Below are 21,449 nucleotides of genomic sequence, written 5' to 3'. Positions count from 1 at the left end.
AATTTTCCGGCGCGTGGTGCTAACCGCATGGTAATTGGCATTGTACATGCATAGACCATTACTGCCCAGTTAGTGCTTGAGAACCTACCGCTAGGTCAATGGGTGGCGGTAACGTCTCGGGCCCAAAATGGACGCGCACCAATTTAAATTTTGACGCATGTCCATTTTCGGCCAAAAAAAAAGAGGACTTTTTTTGCAGGTGCGCTGAAAAATGGACCTGCACGCTTCCAATACATGCATCTGAACCAACGCAGGTCACTTTTTTGCGCAGCATAGTAAAAGGACCCCATAGAGTGCAATATTAAGCTGCTTTATGTATATTCGGTTAAGATGTGGTCTTCTACTGTTAACCTGGAGTATTAGTAACTAGGTCTCACTGCATAAAATGGGACCTGTGTTAAAATAGCATAAAATTGTGAGAAAATAACAACGTCTTAATAGTAGCCAGTGTTGATAACTCCCTCCCTCTTTTAAATATTTAGCAGTGGCTGCTAAACCCATAAAGCATTTGAATATTGAGCACAGTGCATTTAATAGGAATAGGTATTGTATGGAAGACCCGGCACCTGGTCAAAAGAAACCAGACAAAGTTCCCAACAAATAAAGTTCCTGACATAAAAGTCCCTGACAAAATAGACTCCTGACAAAAGGGCCTGATGAAATAGATTTATTTTTGAATGGTACGAATTTGAAGGGTACAAAGAAGTGGAGGAGCCATAAATTACTGAGAAAGTCCATGGCTTGTCAATTGAACGTCCTGGCACCTACCTACGGCTTGACTTCACTATCCACACTTGGTATCTAGTGAGACTTATAAATCTGCTTGAAAACATAATCCAGCTTGATTAAGAGTCTATTTTGTCTTGGGTTGTTTTGTTGTGGGTTTTTTTGGGGAGGGTTTGTTTTGTCATGGTCTGTTTTGGTTTTAGTCTGTTTTGTTGGGGTTTTTTTTTGTATGGTCTATTATGTCGGGGTGCCGGAAGACCCGTATTTCATTTCATAATAGTGCACGTCTATTCAGGAGTGTAGTCAGGAGTGGGCCTGGGCCAATCCACTTTTGCATCAGGCTCATTTAACAGGCAGCCACACCTTTCTATAACTGGCAGGGATCCCCAAATCCAGCCAACTCTAAATATCCATTCCTGAGCTTGTCCAGTTTACCTAAACAACTGCTGTCAGCAGTTCAAAGTGCTTTTGCTGGTACTGTGAGCATACTCAGTTTTTGCACAAGGTCACTTCATGTGTGAGAACTGAGAATACTCGCCATGCCCATGTAGTGTTTTAGGTGAATTGGGCAGGCTCTTTATTTTTATAGTAGGTGGGTCTTGGGGATCTACTACTACTACTACTATTTAGCATTTCTATAGCGCTACAAGGCGTATGCAGCGCTGCACAAACATAGAAGAAAGACAGTCCCTGCTCAAAGAGCTCACAATCTGACAGCTAAGGTAATTTTAATTGGCGGGGGGGGGGGGGGGGGGGGGGGAGTTGGGACAGAAGAGGAAATGGGCAACAGAGGAGTAGGGTGCTTAGTGCCCACCCATGGTCATCTTAGCTCCCCTCCCCCAAAGGTTGGCTTGACTATGCTACTGGCTTATTATTATTTCATTAAAACCTGAAATACTATTTTCTAAAAAAAAACAAAAACAAAACCAAAGCAAAATAATATGAATGATTTTTAAAAATTCTTGTTGTAGGTGATTCTGACATGAACTATTGGCACCTACGTTTCCGCTGGTCCACTGAGAGCCCATCGGAGCTTCTACGGAAGTTCAGAAACTATGAAATATGAATGGAGAGAGAATGAGGTGGGAAAGGTGTCACCTCTTCTTGTTTGACTCTGTTGTATATTACAGTAGTTGTATCTATGCTTCATGATTAATAGGTCCCTGTTTACTAAGGTGTGCTAGCGTTTTTAGCATGTGCTAAAAATTAGTATGCACTAACCGTGTACATGCCCATAGAAATATTATGGGCATCTACACAGCACACGGTAATGCTTAGCGTGTGCTAAAAACACTAATTTGCCTCTAGCGTGGCTTAGTAAACAGGGCCCCTAGTGTTTTATTCTAGTGGACAGTATCTACTTTCATGAGTAGGAATTTGTGAAGCTGATATATCACAACTAGTCTTTCATGTGGAAATATGCTATTTATTCTATGTATAGTAAATCCCTTAGTGTTTCAGCTTGTATTGCGATGTAATGGAATGTCTTCATCTGTTTCTCTTTTATATTAATTTCTTGTAATCAATAAATATGGTTTTTATTCCTCTAATTTTGTTTTGACAGGTTTGCTTTATTTTTTTTACAGAGTGGCTTCAAGTTTCTCTGTTGTTTGATATAGTAATATCTTCCCAGTAGTCATAGCTGTAGTAGACACAAAAGTCCATCAAAGCCCAGAGTGTCCTTAACTGCTTCCCGTCGTTCCCTCCTGAGAACAGCCAGAAGACTGGTTTGGAACTGGTGATGACTTGAGGTTGGATCTGTGGCGTACACTAAAAACGGTGCTGTGTGTTATAGCAATACATTTTGTTATACAGCAAAGATCTATAAACTGCTTTCCCAGTCCTTAAAGGATAGCCATAGTGGTAAAGCATCCAAAAACAGTTACAAGTACAAAGTAAAGATAAAATGGTCGTCATTATGAACACTCATGAGGTGCAGTATTTCTGTTCAGATAATTAGTAATTCTGAACCCTCATGCCCCCCCCCCCCGCCCACCCCCTCCCCACCCACCCATACTCCTGTTTTCCAGGTATTTGGACACTCTGCCTTTCTTCCCCTCTGTGGCTGATCACACCTTTTTGTCCTAGTTTGAGATGACTTTCAGTCAGACTGTTCAAGTTCTGGAACATGTACTAGAAAACACAACGCGATGCCGTCTTGGCTGGGAACTGCACTCACTTTAAAGACTATGGAGGGTTTTTTTTTCACAATTTTCACATGCAAATACTGGCATTTATGCGTGTATATCACCTGTAAAAATTGATTTCAGAAAGCTGCAATTTACTTGTGGAGATCCACACTAGATAGAGAATTCAAGGCAGCGGGGCCTGGTTGGGACCAAAATCTATACTCGTATTCCCAATTGCATCTTTTACACCTGCCCAGCAGTAAAGAAAAGCTAGTAGATTTTCAAAGAAGCCAGTTTAGGAGCATAACTCTCAAAGTTAGAAGCATAAATCATTTGAATATCGGGCCCCGAATGTTTTGAAGTTCTCAGCTTTACCATTAAATCAATATATAGTCCATTTAACGAAGATTTGTCTAAAATAAATATTCATTTTTTTCACCATCAAATAAAAGTAAAGAGCATTTCCACTCAAAGTAAAAGCTTAAATGACTTTCATACTTTAAAAAAAGACATGAGGGATGGGGGTAACCTGAATGGAATGGTAGTCATAGTGCAAAAAACAAAAGGGGGTGTTACCTGCATGGGTCGGCAAGTACAACTCTAGTCACCTTTCTGGATAAACTGGATGGGCCATGGTGGTTTTTATGTGCTGGACTGTGACTTGTGTTGTATTCTCTACTCCTCCGTCTTCTTTCTGGATCCTCGTAGAGGTGTTTTCCTCTTTGTTGTTTGACCTGGTTCTTATCTGCTGTCATTTAGTGTGAAGTAAATATTCAGCCATTTTTTTTACCACCTCCAGCTTTATGCATGGAAATTCAATGCTAGGCTATGTCTAGACACCGACATTGAATATCTGGGTATGTGCAGATGGCTGGCACGTAACCAATTAAGTTGCAATATTCAGCCTTAACCGGTTACGTTAACTGGCCAACTTAGGGGCCTTTTACTGAGGTGCGTCTAAAAGTGGCCTGTGCTAGTGTAGGCGCATGTTTTGGATGCGCACAGGTCAATTTTTCAGCGCGCTCAGAAAAAGGCTTTTTTAAAAATGTGGCCAAAAATGGATGTGCAGCAAAATTAAAACCAGCGCGCGTCTATTTTTGGCCTGAGACCTTACCGTTACCCATTGACTTAGCAGTAAGGTCTCATGCGCTAACCAGGTGGTAAGCGGCCAGCGTACATAAACTGCCAATTACCACCGGGTAAGCGCCACGTGGTAGAAAATAGAAAATATTTTCTACCGTGTGTTTTGGGTGCGCGTCAAAAATGGAATTACCACCCGGGGCACGCATTAGCCAGGCAGTAGTTCCAATTTGGCATGCATTGGACACCTTAGTAATAGGGCCCTATAACTAGTTATGGGTTGAATATTGGCATTTAAACGGTTAAGTGCTGACTCCGCCCCCAGACTACCTACTGACTAGCTGGTTTTGACTTAGGTGGTTAGTGCAGATATTCAGCTGATAGCAGGAGCCTCTTCTGAATATTAACCTCTATGTTACTATATTACAAGCTGGTCCTTGAACCAGTCCACAATGCGGGGGTGAGGGTCAGTGTAATTACTGTCTTGCTAGGCACAAATATTGACAAATGTGATGGATCAAGGAAAATATAACAAATTCTCTGATAAGAAATAACACTCATTTCCTGCTCTCATTCTTCGCTCCTCTTTTGTTGTTCAGTACCTCTGTTCCATTTGTTTGCAAGGTATTTTTGATGGTGTTACCCATTTCCCCCCTCCCTACTGTCTCTGAGTATGCCTTCTGCTGTTTCTTTGAATTCTTATTACTGTACTCAGCTCTTTGCTCTGTTGTCCTCTCCATTTTCCTCTTTACTCTTTCTTCCCCTCTTACATTGTAAGCTGCTCAGACATTTTTTGATGGGCAGGGTATAAGCCTTTAATAAACTTGAAACTACACCACTGTGATGTCTTTGAAAGTGCACTCTAATAAATGCCAAATAATATATAAATAAATAAGGTGGCCCTCAAAAGTTTATTTCCTGTTTTATTGATACTTTTGCTTTGGAAGCTGGATTCCTTTTGTTTATACTTATTTGCTCTATGCTGAAAATATATAACAACAACAACAGTATCCATTTTGAACATCTTTCTTTACGAATTGGGAATTGGTAGGCACTTTCCTGTGGTCTATCATCTTCCCTAGTTACCTGTCCTCTGCTAGTCTCAGCCTGCCTAGTGTGATCTTTTTTTCTTTTTCACTTCCTCCCTCCTTACTCCCTTTGGGGTGGAATCAGCTGTACTTGCTCTCATACACAAGCTAATAGCTTACCTCCTGTGTCTGGTCTGGCCTGAATAATGTATTCATTTGGAGTCTTTTTCTTTCTTGCTATGTAATTGAAGTGCTTTATTTTATAATTTATGGATTGGTGTGTCCATCGGAGAGATTAGATCAAAAATCTTGCAAATTTGCTCATTTTGAGGCAGAGTTTTAGGTACTATTTGCATTGTATTCTCTCAAGCTATATATTCCAAACACACAATATGAAAAAATTTGGCACACATTACTGTATCTGGAAGACTTTTTCCATGGAGTTCAGAGAAGCAAATGGGTGCACAAAATGGAAGTCACAGCAGTAGGACAGGCTTTATTGGAAGATGACTACACAAAGTAGATTTTAACCTGAACAAGTTAAAGCAATTAATATTGTTTTTAAACCTAAACACAAATGGTTGAATCAGTGGCGTAGCTCAGTGGCGTAGCTCAGGCCCATCCAGCACCAGCATAGCTATAATGTGGCTGGCAGGGATCCCCAAGCCCCACCAGCCGAAAACTCCCAACGACTGTCCCTCCTGCATACCTTGTAAATAGCAGATCTTCGCCTGCAGTGAGCAGTGACTGCTCACACCGGCCCCATAGCCTTCGCTCTGACGTATTCTTGCCTAGGTGGAAACAGGAAGTTGCATCAAAGGGAAGGGTACGGAGCCAACATCAGCAGTGTGTATTAGTTGTTGCCCGTTGCTGGTGAAAATGTGCTATTTAAAAGGTATGTGGGAGAGGGAGGATATTTGAGAGACCATATGGCAGGCAGGTGAGAGAAGGAGAGTCCACATCATCTGTGGGATAAGGCGGGGTTCTTCTGCCCACCCATCTTGAGCCCAGGCCCATCCAAAATTGGGTGTCTGGCTACGCCCCTGGGTTGAATTAGCACAAGTTTGGAACTGGAAACAGTTACACCAATCATCAAGGCTTCATCTATAGGGTACTATAGAAAACAAAGAACAAATTAATTAAGCCAATGTCATGTTGCACAAAAAGTCTTTAGGGTCTAGAATTAGCTTATTGTACTTGAGGGTGGAGGAAGACAGTTGCCTCTGTTACAGTGACCCCTGCTGGCCACAGATACAGACAGCACTAAGGGTGAATTCAGGCCCACTCAGCAACAATGTGGCTGGCAGGGATTCCTAAGCCCTGCAGGCCGAAGACTCCCCCGGTGATCAGGTTAACTGCATTTCCCCAAGCCTCCATTCCCTCTTAAAATCCTTCTGTTCTTCACTGGCAGCGAGCAGGGTCTCATATCTACTGCTTGCACCGAGCCTTCCCTCTGGTCTGGAGGAATGCATTTAAGGGAACCCTCAGAATGCCGGGTGGAAGGGCGTGAGAGATGCCAGGCAGGGGGTGAGGGGCAAGGGGCAGAGTTTTCATGCCCACCCAAAATTGGGTGTCTTGTTAGCCCCTGAGGGTTCATGGCCCCTGGGTATGCCAACTTGGGTTGGGGAGCTGTACAAAATGAAAATAAAAAAGGATAATAAAAAGAAGTTCTAAAAAATATTGGTAGGCATCTACTTACATGGAAAATAATAAAAATGGTAAGCAAAAGTCAGAATTAAATAATACAGGGATAAAATATGGTACAGGTATACAGCATGGGCTAGAACTAACAGCTTACTGCATATCAATCTATTCTAAATAATTTATTTGCAGTAGTTAAATGACAAGTAAAGGGCCTGAATAAAATATCAAATTCACAGCTGACTGGCAAAGATTATAGGACTGATAAACAGGGTAATGCTTAATTTGTGTAGTGTAGAAGCTGCAACCCCTCAGGAATTTATACTTGGGGAAGGGAGACTATTTTCATAACTTCTGCAGAACATTTATAGATTGCACGTAATACTGTTTGCAACTGGCAGTAAAACTGTTAGGGTTGTGAGCTCTCCTACACAAGTCAGAAGATTGGAGAAAAGTATAAATAGGTTATGGCTATACATTATCCCTCTGATTCTATAAAGGTCACCAAAAATTGCATGTACAAAATTAAGCACATTCTCGATTTGCACATACAATTTAATAAATAATGAGCCAATTAGTGCCAATAAGTGGCTTTTAAATGAGCAATTATTGGCACTAATTAGATTTAATTGGGACCAAAGTGCGGAAACTTAGGTGCGGAATCCACATGGATGTGGAAATGGGAGGCTCATGGGCATTTCAGGGTGGACAGGGGTGTGGTTTTGAGTTATACATGCAATTACAGAATAATTGTGCTCCGCATGTAAATTTAGGCGCAGCCATTTGTACCATATTTTTGTTGCTGCAAATGGCCATGCCTAAATTTATGTGCAGCTCTCCGCTTAAGCTTGTATACTATAAACTGAGCTGAACTTTAGGCACAGAGGAGTAGCCTAGTAGTTAATGCAGTGTACTTTGATCCAGGGGAACTTGGTTTGATTCCTACGGCGCTACATTGCCCCTCCATTGCCCCAGGTACAAAATAAGTACCTGTATGTAATGTGTAAAACTGCTTTGATTGTAACCACAGAAAGGCAGTTTATCAAGTCCCTTTCCCTTATAGAATACCATTTAAGCAGGTATCATTTGGCACCATATATAGAATCTAGCCCTATATGCAACCATGGCTGTAGTGGAGGGGTGAGTAAACTACAGTCCATGGCCACAACTGACTCATGGGTACCTTTCTTCTGGCCTATGATAACCCTGAATTGCTTGGCTTGTGGTGGCAGCATGCCCTGATATGATGGGTTAGCTAATCTTTTGATAACTGTAAATAATGAGCATGGGTGTGCACTTTGAAATAAGACAGAGCAAAAAGGAGCCGGAGACTCATGATCTGATAAGACATTCTTGCAAGCAAGCAGCCATGAGAGGGAGGCCAGTGTAAATAAACAGGAGAATGTGGATTAGCAATTTAAGGGAAAATAGATGGTGAGAACAGAGAACAGAATGATCTCTGAGGAAGATAAGTGCTAAAGTAATGTGAAGCATTGTTTAACGTAAAAGTATATAAGCATCTGAACCAGATCATTACTTTGGAGAGGCGGGTTCAGATAATACCTTTGTATAGCAGAGCCTGTTCTCCCATGAGAAACTATTAATTATATCTGTACCTTTTATATATCTGTACTTTGGTAAGTAGATAAAAACGAAATTGCTTTTCTCATAAACGGCAGCCTTGGAGGCTCATTTTCAAAGCACTTAGCCTCCCAAAGTTCCATAGAAACCTATGGAACTTAGCCTCCCAAACTGCTTTGAAAATATGCCTCTTGGTCTTTTATCTCTACAAATTGTGGGTAACTGGTATATGACGAATTGGAGAGGTGGTAAAAAGACCTAAACATTTACAGTGAATTAATTAATTTCATAAAATACTGTTAAATGTAAACCATTTAGAACTTGTTGGTAAAGGGGGATATAAATGCCAAATTAAATTAATGTTTTCTACTGTTCCTGCTGTAATTTCTGGACCTGTGAACTATTGATTTTACCCTGTTTTATCACTGTGGGCCATATATGATATGATTAAGTAAGATCAGCTGATCACTGGTGATGGGGGGGGGGAGGGGCAGAAATTAAGCATATTACAGCTGAGATAGAGGTCCTTGAGGCCATGCATTGTATCAGGGCACCCAGAGGAGGAAAGGGGCTGCTGCCATTAATGTGACCGTCTTTTAAAGAAAAAATGTTTGCTTACGCATGATCTAAGACTACTTGTGGAATTTTCAGCACCATCCAAGTGGTTCTTTTATGTCTCAGAGCTTCTGCAACTGCATAAAACCAAATATCACTTGCATGCAACGCTGGGTGCTGGAGCCTTAACTTACTACAACTGACTGGCTGAGTGATTCACTGAACTGGGGGCACAAGTTGATAGGTGAAAATTCAGCTTTAATTTCAGAGAGTAAAGTAGTGCACTTAGGGCACAGTAATGGAAATGTAAGTCATTAGATAGGAGAAAGAGAAATTGGGACCTCTGGACTCTGGAAGAGACTTGTGGGGACTAATTACCAGCAAATTATAAACAGCTAGCAAGGGTCAAACAGCTTGCCCTACTGCATCTGGATGAGATCCATTTCCCAATTTACAATAATACCAAAGTGCTTCATTTAATTAACTGCATTCTTGTAGGGCTGGGATTTAGCTTACACTTTTCTTTTCCAACCCAATGAAGTTGGAAAGAATTATACAAAAGGTGTCAAGAATATCTGTCAGTCTGTCTGGTTACGTGCAAACTAACTCCTCAAAAATAAACGGAATGGGATGAAAATTAGCATGAATGATGAAAAGACGCATCCAATTTTAAAATGGTCCAGATTGGACCTGGGGGAGGGGGTTCCCAGAAAAATAAGTTCCCCAAAAATGGCCCAATGCATTTCTGTGGGAGGAATTCCAACTTCTGCAGCAGGGAACTTTACATACAGTGAAACGTAGCAGTCAGGGAATTCTTCCTTTCAAACTGCATCTTCCCGTTCTCTACTTTCCCTACCCCTGAACTGTCACTCACATCCAAAAAATACCTCCGCAACTACTGCCCAACCCTGTAAAACAAACCCAGCAACTATCCCACCCCCATAACTACCTCTGCAACACCTCTTTTCCCTAATGATGTGGTAGGATCCATACCAGAGCCTCAAGATTCTAAGGAATTGATGGAATCCAGCAACACTGTTGTGAGGCAAAAGGCAGGTAGCATCAAAGGCAGTGAGATGGTACATTGGGAAAATGATTATTCTGAATGACTAGCCGTTATGGGTGGTTGGAAATGTGAGGTTTAAGCACCTCTTAGCTCCCAACTACAAAGTCCACTGCTTCCCTACATTCTGTAGGTACGTCATACACCCTCTGTATATGCAATGACATGTCCAAATGCAGACTCAGCTGGCCAAGGCAGAGGGGGGTAACATTTATTTGACAGCCAACTTTTGGACCAGTCAAAAATGCTACACATGCCTGAGATAGCACACTGAAAGTGGCAAAAGGGCACTGTGTGGCAAAAAGTATAGGCTATCAGAATCAGCAGCATCCTGCTGGCTTCTATCTCATCCACCCCCAGAACCCCCCCTCCCCTTTGGCCACTCCAGGATGGGCTCTTTTGACATAGGCCATAAAGTCAGCAGTTGGCATCAGAGGCTTCCATTAACACTCTCCAAATGAGATCCCCCTAGATCCCTTTAGTCAAGAGACACCTTGCAGAGCTCAACAAGATCGTAGTTACAGATTCCTTGATATACTGGTTATACAAGGCCAAGATTTAGCCAGACTTCAACAAGACATTTTCCCCTTTGCCTATGGGCACCCACACTTAAAATCCAGCCCTGTTTTATTGTATTAATGAAGGCCAACTGTTGCAACATTTTCTTTGCTGTCCATCAACTGACATGCTTAGTGAATAGGTTTTCTCATGGCAAGGATATCGTGACGCAACATTGTGCATGGCTGGCATTAGAACTGTTGTAACAGTTGGCCTTCATTAATAAGACAAAGCAGTGCCGGATTTTAAGTGGGGGTGACCACAGGCAAGCGGAAAGACTGCTTGTACTCCCCTCCCTGATTGCCTCATTAGATCCTCCACTCTCCCAGGGAACCAGATGAGGTTGATCCTGAGCAGTAGCCAGTAGTGTGAACAGTAGCAAGACAACTTCCATTGCAGAACTCAGCATAGGGCCTGCAAGCCCTCTGGTGCTGACAGGTCCTGCACCCCATTTCCTTCCTGTTACCATAGAAACTTGTACAAGACGATGATAGGGCAGCAGCAGGGGGCTTCAAACAAAAAAAGTGAGTTGAATATCGAGAAGATATCAAGAAGTCTGTATTGTAAACAGCATAAAAACGACCCAACACGGCCGTGTTGCGGCACAAAGATTTGCAGAACATAAGTACATAAGTAATGCCATACTGGGAAAAGACCAAAGGTCCATCAAGCCCAGCATCCTGTCCCCGATGCAAGCAAATCTCTCTCATGAATATTCATTGTGGGTATCCTGAAAATCTGACTGGCTGAGGTGCCTCCAGGACCAGGTTTGGGAGCCACTGGTCTAGCCTGTCTCCTCCATGCTGCCTTTGCTGTTTTTTTTTCTTTCCCTTACTAAACACTTACCCCCTTAATTCTGTAACAAGGTACCTAAATGTAAGCACTAACCAGTATTCTATAATTACACGTACAAATAGCATAGCATGTAAATGCAAAGGGGGTATTCACAGGGAAGGAGTATGGGTGGGCCATAGGTGGGACTAATGGTTACATGGGCAGCATATGGAATTACACCAGCCATAAACTTGACATAAATGTTTGTGGGTACAACTACGTGGTGTTTGTGTTTGAGGATTAATGAACATCGTTCAAGTATTTCTAGGGAGAAGAGAGGAGCTCTCTTAGTAGAGCATTGCCTATCTACCAGATACTGTTTTGACCAATTCACTTGTTTTGCAATTGACCAAGTGCTCCCAGGTCAGAGAGGAGAAGATGTTAACAAGTAGTTGCAGTGTGAACAACGATGGATCTTGTGCCTTAAATCCTTTGAGCCTTCTGGCTTAAATAATGGAACTGAAAGGTAAGTGTTTTTGTGAATGAACCCTTTTATCTGACGTTTGCAAGTCGGGGGAGTGATGTTTTGATTTATGATTGGCTGTTTGAGTTTTATCCCAGCACCATTTTTAGTTTGGATTTCACAGCGGGTAAGCACTGAATCAGTGTTTGTTACAGTGAGTACTTTATTCAGTGGTGAACAATGTCAGTTTATATATATTTTTTGGACTAATTTATTATCTTTTGTGCTATATGCATGGTGATTGATGGACATTGATATTTTCATTATAGGTGAGAAGCACTTTTTTTGATCCCCTGACGAAGCCTCATGTGAAACAGGTCCTGTCAGGATCATGTGGTGCTTTAATGAAAAAGATACGTTTTTTTTCACCCATCTATTGTATTATTGTCATATACATAATTCACAAAATTGCACTTGTTTCAGCACGTGGAGGTTTTTTAGCTTATGACTGATTTGAGTTTGTGGGACCAACAACCTATAAGTCAGCAGTATTTTGACAATTTAGTTGCCTAGTCCCAGACCCCCAAGGCTTGTTTTTTTGCATATAACGGAAGTCTTTAAGTTACCACAGTTTGGGTTGGGTTACATGTTTGCATTTGTGGATTTCTTTCCCTTGTTTTGATATAAATGTTTGTACTATATTTATTTATTTATTTGTTACATTTGTATCCAGTATTCTTCAAAACCACACATGCACATATTCTTATAGGAGAGGCTCACTACCTCTGTTATTATGGCACTGAGATGGCGGCTGACGGACAGCAAAACAGAAGAACAAATCCTCGCCAACCAACATAGATGATCCAACACAGTGAAGATGACAACAAAACCACACAAAGTCAATAATGGTGCTATCCCAACTTTAATCAAAATTAGGCATGACTCGACATGTGGCCTGTATCAGGAGTTAAGCAGCCCCTCTAGCAAGCCTCCAGAAGTTTGCAGTGTTCTGTGAAGTCCTCGGTGAATGATCACAGGCATGAGCTTGAAGTAAGCTCCCTAATGAATATCTCTGATCGGTAACTGGGATTGGATCAGACCCTAGGACAGAGCACGGATTACAGAGAATACAGCAAACTTTTGGAGTCTTGCTAGTGGGGCTGCTTAACTCCTGATGCAGGCCAGATGGCCAAAACACAGGCCCGTGTCGAGTTGTGCCTTATTTTGATTAAAGTCTGGAATAGCACCATTATTGACTTTGTGTAGTTTTGTTGTCATCTTCACTGTGTTGGATCAACTGAAATGGTGGTGTCCAGCTACAGAATTGCCTCCTTACTGTGTTCTGTAGGGTGAGACTGATAATCCCTGCAAAAACTAGATGACAATTCACAACGTTATTGGCAAAATAGCCTGCTCATTGCTTCCCTCTCCAGTTTTCATGGAAACAAAACAATGATATAAAGCAAAATTTTGTTAATACTTATCCCTGCTTTGGGAGTGATTAAAATAAGAACATCTAAGGTTGTTATTAAAGGTAGATTATGCAAAGTAAAGCCTAAATAAACTTGATGAAATAGAGTCCTATCCTATTAGCCCATTCCATTCCAAAAATGCAACAACAGTTTGGACCTGAGAATTTCTGCAGAGAACCCAGTCTGCTAACAATGATTAAGTACAGATGAGTAATGGCTTTATTGGAAACCTTTAATTTCCTGAAGGATAACCCTGTGATTCCAAAAGAAAAGCCAAGGTCGACCAGCTAAGAAAGAGATCATAAAAATGTATCTAGTCGTGAGCAAGTGATAAGAGCATCTCCGAATCAGTTCCCTTTGCATGCCTCCTCTTAGATGAATATCGGCCATGTGTTGTGTCTGGGATATTAGTGATTTTCTGCTTCAGGACTCACAGCTCTTCCATTCTGATGTTCTAGTCACAGCTTTGCAATGACGGTCTGCTTTGTTCTTGCATTTATTAAATTGCTAAATTCACAGATTGCCTGAAATAGAAACAATTTATTAAAACAGTAGTAAAAGAGGCCCGTTTCCGAGCAAATGAAATGGGCTCTAGCAAGGTTTTCGTTGCCTACACCCCCCCTCCCTGGCCAACCCCTTCGTTGTTCTGCCATTGCTCCGCCCTCAACTTCATGATGTTTGACGTGAGGGCGGGGCCCGGAGCGATTCCCCCCCCCCCCCCGCCTCCCTGCCTCCCTCCCTGCCAACCCCTTCGTTGTTCTGCCATTGCTCTGCCCTTGAAGGCGGGGCCCGGAGCGATTTTGGTGGCTTCACCACCAAGAACCTTCGAACCTTTTTGAAGGAAGTCAGGGCTTGGCTTCACTGACGTCAGTGTCCTCAGAACGTTGAGGGTGAGTTTTATTATAGTAGATTTGCCAAAATGAAGACCTACAAATCAGATGTAGATAATAACTATTTATTGGATAATAAGCTTTTGGGACTTGTGCTGTCTTCATCAGGCTGATGCAAAATAAAATGTAAACCCCTCCCCCAACACCCAATATCCCCCTAGTTCTATAGTGTACCACAAATTAGGTGCTTACTTTTAGGCACTCAAATGGAACTTAGGCACCCAAATGGGTGTAAACAGCAGTTAGGGGCCCTTTTTCTCAGCTGCAGTAGGGCTAACGTGGGTAGCATGCACACCAAATTGACCCTACCACAGGGGTAGTAGCATGGGCGCCCTATGGTAATTTTGAAGTTGGCGCTCACTATTTCCCATGGTAGAAAATATTTTTTTATTTTCTACCACAGGTGGCGTTCCTGGTGGTAATCGACAGCGCAGCCACATTGCACACGCTGCCTGATTACCATAGGAGTTATGTGTGAACCCTTACTGCCAAGTAAATAGGTGGTGTTAAGGGCTCAGGCAGTAAATAGCCGCACGCTACTTTTCATTTTAGCGCATGGCCCTTTACTGCCCCATTAATAAAAGGCCTTTTCCCCCGTTGTGGTAAAAAATGGGCCAGCGCTCACCCTTAGGCACCTAACTATTCTATAAGTTAGTGGCTAACAGCCAGATTCTAAATATGATGCAGAAAAAAAATGCACTTAGTGCTATTCTACAAACAATGCATAAAGTTAGGTGCGATTTATAGAATACACTTAGTGCCTGTCCCTGTGACTATAATTTAGGCGTGAGCTTTTACGCTGACTAAAACCTGGTGTAAAGGCCCGTGCCTAGCTTAGGTGCAGATCGGGCATATTCTATAACAGTGTGTGCAATTTTTACGAACATCCACAACCCGACAACACCCCTCCCATGGCCATGCCCTTTTTGAGATCTGCACATTAGAATTTACGCACACCACTTTACAGAATGCACTTAAAAAGTTGCATGCATAAATTCTAATTAGAGTCAATTATTGGTGACAGTTGCTTGTTACTGGCCAATTATCAGTGCTGATTGGCTTTTTCGTAGGATCCACTGCTTATTGCCAGGTACTTGTGACCTGGATTGGCCACTGTTGGAAACAGGATACTGGCGTGATGGACCTTCGATCTGTCCCAGTATGGCAATGCTTATGTTTTTACAGCAGGTCCAGTTACATACCCCTCCACCCTGTTACTCCTCCCCTAAATTCAATCCATTCTAATTGATCCTTAAAACCCTCCACCATGCTGAAATTACTACCTTAATACCCTCCACCATGCCAATAAAAGATAAAAACAATGCAAATAAGTATTTTAAAATTCCATGAAAACCAGTCCAAAATGTCACATTTTTTCCTTATTATAGAAAGATAGATAATTGGTCTCTTCATATAGATCTAAAGGGAGTCACGATATAGCCTGGGAGTGCAATAGGCACATGATCTTATGGAGGACAGGTGGAACTGGTATGGAACAATCAGCAGAAACCAGTATATAGACTGAAGAGACCTTGACAGGATATAGTGTGTCAAACGGTCGACAAATTATTCCGGGCCAGCAAGGTCTAGATTTGAAGACCGTTCACAATGTGTTAAATTTATTTGTATGCTCTACTGGCAACATTGTAGGTCTTTTAAAATGGGTGAAATTGATGCCCCTGTATAAATCATTAGTGAGGCCCCACCTAGAGTATTGTGTTCAGTTTTGGAGGCCGTATCTTGCTAAGAATGTAGAAAGAATTGAAGCGGTGCAAAGAAAAGCTACGAGAATGGTATGGGATTTGCGTTACAAGACGTATGAGGAGAGACTTGCTGACCTGAACATATATACTCTGGAGGAAAGGAGAAACAGGGGTGATATGATACAGACGTTCAAATATTTGAAAGATATTAATCCGCAAATGAACCTTTTCCGGAGATGAGAAGGTGGTAGAACGAGAGGACATGAAATGAGATTGAAGGAGGGCAGACTCAAGAAAAATGTCAGGAAGTATTTTTTCACAGAAAGAGTAGTGGATGCTTGGAATGCCCTCCCGTGGGAGGTGGTGAAATGAAAACAGTAACGGAATTCAAACATGCGTGGGATAAACATAAAGGAATCCTGTTCAGCAGGAATGGATCCTAAGGAGCTTAGCCGAGATTGGGTGGCAGAGCAGGTGGCGGGAGGCGGGGATGGTGCTGGGCAGACTTATACGGTCTGTGCCAGAGCCAGTGGTGGGAGGCGGGACTGGTGGTTTGGAGGTGGGGATAGTGCTGGGTCCGTGCCCTGAAAAGGACAGGTACAAATCAAGGTAAGGTATACACAAAAAGTAGCACATATGAGTTTATCTTGTTGGGCAGACTGGATGGACCGTGCAGGTCTTTTTCTGCCGTCATCTACTATGTTACTATGTTAAATATAATCAAAAGCTTTTTTATTTGCTATTAAGTGGCCACTGTGTTTTGAAAAGTTGAAGCTTTTCAAATGGGATATTTTTGTAAGTCACCTGAAAAAGTTATCACAATAATCCAATCTGTTCGTTATTAACAGAGAGGCCTCCAGTAGAAAAATCACAGTCTAATGGTTAGAGCAATGAGCTGAGAACCAGGGAAGCCCAGTTCAAATCCCACTGTGGGTCCTTGTGATCTTGAGCAAGTCACCTCATCCTCCACTGCTTCAGTACAAACTGCGATTGTAAGCCTACTGTGGACAGGAAAAATACTTACTGTATACGAATATAAATTGCCTTGAACTACTAATGAAAAGGTATGAGCCAAATCCAAAATAATTATATACCTTCAGGCACTTAGAATTGACACATGAAGACTAAAAAGCCTTCTCTCCATTCAGAATTTAGGAAGACAGGGTATTCAGTGGAACCTTTGCCCTGCCACTGTTCTTGCTGTACTGCTCTGTGAATAAATGGAAAACATGGGTTTCTAGTATTGCCAGTCTGGCGCCTTTCATGAATCTTGGATTTATTACTGTATTGTACAAAAAGCCTAATGAGATAATGAAAAGTCAAATAAAGTCAAGTGACAACTAAGATTAATGTATCTGAGAAATGGTGTTTAATTCTTTAGTCAGTGTACATAATGCTTTTGAGAACATTATTCATGTCAACAGCGATGCAGAAAACGTGTGAACTGGGATTTTAAACATCTTTTCAAGTCCAAATCCTGATTATTCTGCTCCCTAAAAAGGCTGTTTGTTAATAGCCTGACTTTTTTGTTGAGAATGTGATTCATAAGTTTAAAACTACCCCCTCCCCCCAATATTCAGCAGGTAGCGGGCAGCAGTGTTGATGTCTGCTGCCAGAGTTAAACCCAGATATTCAATCCCAGGCCATATCTGGCTGCTAGCATTGAATATCTGTATTTTTAAAGCTTGCTGGCACATGCTCTGTTAACTCGATATTCAGAACTAACCAACCATGCGTTAGCTCTTAAAGACAGGACTGCTATTTATGCAGTCCTAGTTATGTACTAACACTGGCTGGTTACCTCTGGAAAAAGTCCGAGCTATTTAGTAGCACATTTGAAGTACAGAGATTTTAGGAGAAATGGAAGACATTATTGTTCATCTCCCTTTGCAGTTCCCTCTCCTAAAGGGATAAAAAGGATTGGTGTATTTAAGCAGTTGATGTCTCAAGCTCCTAATATCTAGAACTCCTTTGCTTTACAATTAGAAGATCTGAATAGCTATGATAATTTTTGGAAATATTTGAAGACTATTCTATTTTGAAAGATGTGTTAGCTAATTTTTTAAAAAAATATTTAGTTAGAAGGTATAATTTTAATTCCTGAGGTTCATTGTAAACTGCCTAGAACTTATGGGTTAGGCGGTCTAGAAATTCAATGTAATGAAAATCGGGAGCTAACCTGACTCTGCCCCGGAAACGCCCCCGACAGAGTGTGCTTGCACTTTGGCACAAACCGGTCATTTTCAGCTGCTTATCATTTCGCGTTGAGATATCTCCAAACAAGTCTTTTCCAAAAGGGATGCCATTAGCAAATGCTTTTCTCTGGTACATTAATCTGTCCTGTAAGAACCAAGGCGTCAAATCACACCTCATTTGATGAATAGCAAGTAAATCTGTGTTTATGTAATTATCTACTGTCATAAAAGGGTCTATTTGGGTGCTATTTTTGGTGTTTTCAAAAAAGCTAAATTTTATGTGGATGGGCCTGTAAAACATTATTTGGCGTGCAAATGAGATGGAGTGAGCATGTATTTTCCTTTACTGGGTATCACTGTACCGCTAGCCCTACTTTTGACAACACAGGCTCTGTTCACCCCTCTGAAGCCTCTACCTGGGATATATCTATTTCTGCACAGAATAGGAATTAATCCAGGTGGTTTACTGGTGCCTCATGATCTTCTAGCAGAAGAAAGAAGGAGATTTGAAATGGTTTGAATTTATAGTTGGGAAGAGGATGTGAGAAAGGCTGAATTCCCTCTATTATGGCATAGCTGTTGAGGATGCAGGGGAGGTGAGGCAGTGATGGAGTCTTTTTGTGTGACAGATAAAGTTTTGTTTCTCAGAGCTCCTAAGCTTGTAGGCCTGCAGAGATGTTTGCAAAGTGATTGCATGGCTATGAGGTTAATATAAAGATTAAGGCTGGTGTGGTGTATATAAAGGGAAAACCAGAGGGAGAGGGTGCACAATAGAGAAGACACCCCTGATGATGTGGTTAACATGAGGAAGGACCTAGTGAAGCTTGAGGAATAGTCTGGAATCTGAAAACTAAGATTTAATGCTAAAAAAATGCAGGGTCATGCATTTGGGCTACAAAAACCTGAGGGAACAGTACAGTTTAGGGGGTGAAGAACTTTTGTACACAAAAGAGGAGCAGGACTTGGGTATCATCATATGTGATGATCTTAAGTTGGCCAAATAGGTAGAAATGGTGATGGCAAAAGCTAGAAGGATGCTTGGGTTCATAGGGAGAAGAATGGACAGTAAGAAAAAGAAGGCGAAGATGCCATTGTATAAGACTCTAGTGAGACCTCATTTAAAATATTGTGCTCAGTTCTGGAGACTGCACTTTCAAAAAGATATAAACAAGATGGAGTCGGACCAGAGTGTGGCTACTAAAATGGTCAGTGGTCTTTGTCATAAAGCATATGGAGACAGACTTAAAGATCTCAATATGTATACTTTGAAAGAAAAGTGAGAGAGTGGAGATATGATAGAGACATTTAAATACCTATGAGACATAAATGCACAGGAGATGAATCTTTTTCATTTGAAAAGAAGCTCTGGAATAAGGTGGCATTGGATGAAGGTGAAAGGGGATAGATTCAGAAGTAACCTGAGGAAATACTTCTTCACAGAAAGGGTGGTGAATTCATGGAACAGCCTCCCGGTGGATGTGGTGGAGATGAAAATTGTATCTGAATTTAAGAAAGCTTGGGACTAGTACATAGGATTTCTAAGGGAGTGAAAGGGAGAGTAAATGGTATGGATGGACCATATGGTCTTTATCTGCCTACATTTTTCTATGCTTCTATGAATGTGTGGGGTGGAAGGGTGGGAAGTGCTGGATGGATTGGGTATGTGTGGACTGGGGGTTGGCATGGAGGAAGGTGTAGGAGGCGTGCGCTCTTTTCCTTTTGACCCTCTCTCATACCATCTTCTTTCCCTTTCCCTTCCTCTGAACCCACTCCCATTGTAGTCCCTCCACCCCTTCTTGTACTCTTTCCTTTCTTCCTCCTCTGCCTCTTCCTTTTCATTTTCTCCTACTCTTACATTTCCCTGCCCACCCTTGCACTCTCTGCTTTCCCCCTGCTCCACCTTGTCCTTTGCATTGACCTCTTCTTCCCCCATGCCCTCTTCCTTTTTAAGTCCTCCTGCTCCCCAGCAGTCTTCCTGATGTATTGCAATACACACTGTGTGAGAGAAAACCTTCGACTCCATGGTTTGTATTGGAAGAGCCATTCTTATACCCGTACTCCATTAGAACCGGTTCTTCACATTTGTAGCATGTTCCTCCACCTCAGTGGTTTTCTTACCCACACAGATGCCAACCATATGTACACCTATCTCCAAACTACACGCTATCAAAAATATGCATAGGGTTACAGAATAGCACTTAGGTAGTATATCAGAATATATGCACATATGTGTGTACATACAGTATGCATGTACTTACTAGTATTCTACTAGTGAACAAGTCAAGCCCCACTCAGCTTCATGATAGGAGGAAAAGTCTTCAGATGTCGCAAAATATACCTACCTGCCCTGTCAATGACAGGTCAGGATAATGAGCTTTCAGCGACTGTTATAACCATTGGTCAAAAATCTCCTCCTCCACCATAATTTTTCAAAATGTGTTTTTTTCTATAATCACATTTAAAAAAACTTTTTCATGTCTTTAAGGCAGATGCTTTACGTTGTCTTAAATCATCATCATCACTTAGTTCTTAAAACTTTCAGCAGCTCTATCCAAACAACATGCTGTAGTGACACTTATCTGAACGAGTAGATTCTGACAGGCACTTGTTTCACCTTAGCTTCATCAGGGGGTCTTCATATAGGTCACTTGCAGTGCTTGCTGCCCATACACCGCTTTGCTGTTTATGGGCCATGCCAAGTTAGAGTAGGAAGGAAATGTTATTTTAGCACAGGGTCTCATTGCAAGTTAAGTTCAAATATTAGGGTTTGAAGAACCAATCAGATTCGAGGCACCATACTTTTATTCATTGTCGATGTCACATCTGCTCAACAACCCCCCCCCCCCCCCCAATTGAATCACATTATTCATATAAGTGAAAGTTCTTATGCAAATGTCTACTTAACTTGAAAGCTTTATGCTGGTCTCACAATGAAGGACACCTGCTGGTTACAACTTATAAAAACACAGCTATAAAATTGATCACAGGTGCAAAAAGGTTCGATCACATCACCCTGCTTTTGAAGTCAGCATACTGGCCACCAATATCCCACCGTATCATCTACAAGACATTACTCTTGGTTTATAAGATCCACTGTAGTGGTGAATCCCCTTATCTTTCATGGCGATTAACGCTGTATTCAATCTCTTGACTTAAGATTCTCAACTCAAAACCAGTTGACTGTGCCATCGATCCAAAAAATTTTTCCATGAACATACTAAGAATGCAATTTTATCTGTTCAAGGACCACTACACTTGAACAAATTGCCTTGGTGCTTTTGCCATCAAATGCCATTAGAGGATTTCAAAACCTTTTTATTTAAAGATGCTTATGGTTTTGCTGCCTGATGAGCTGATGATCAGAAGTAAACGCAGGTTCTAGAGGCTGTTAGCACCATACTAGCAGCTGCGTTTGCTACCCCCCATGATCAGAGCCCCCGAGTGTGTGAAACAACGCGCTCGCGAGCTCTGAATGCAACTAGCATGCAAATGCATGCAAAACAGGGCTCTTAGCACAAGTAGCATGCAAATGAATGCTAAACCTATTCATCCCCAATGATCAGTGACCAGCGTGCCAAAGATTGTCTTGCT

The 21,449-nt window shown here is 41.7% G+C and overlaps 1 protein-coding gene across 1 annotated transcript in view; it reads left to right on the top strand.

Annotated features, from left to right (window-relative positions):
* The window catches only part of DNAJC12 (DnaJ heat shock protein family (Hsp40) member C12), a 53,113-nt gene extending 51,153 nt beyond the window's left edge, over positions 1-1,960 (top strand). Inside the window, exon 5 of the mRNA XM_030203129.1 lies at positions 1,698-1,960. Coding sequence (XP_030058989.1) covers positions 1,698-1,792 — 95 coding nt within the window. The 3' untranslated portion in view covers positions 1,793-1,960. The remainder of the gene's footprint in view (positions 1-1,697) is intronic.
* Positions 1,961-21,449: the final 19,489 nt, after the last annotated feature.

The sequence above is a fragment of the Microcaecilia unicolor genome, chromosome 5, assembly GCF_901765095.1.
Source record: "Microcaecilia unicolor chromosome 5, aMicUni1.1, whole genome shotgun sequence".
NCBI classification, from domain to species: Eukaryota; Metazoa; Chordata; class Amphibia; order Gymnophiona; family Siphonopidae; genus Microcaecilia; species Microcaecilia unicolor.
The sequence above is the reverse complement of the archived record's forward strand: the minus strand, read 5'-3'. Positions and strand labels throughout refer to the sequence as shown.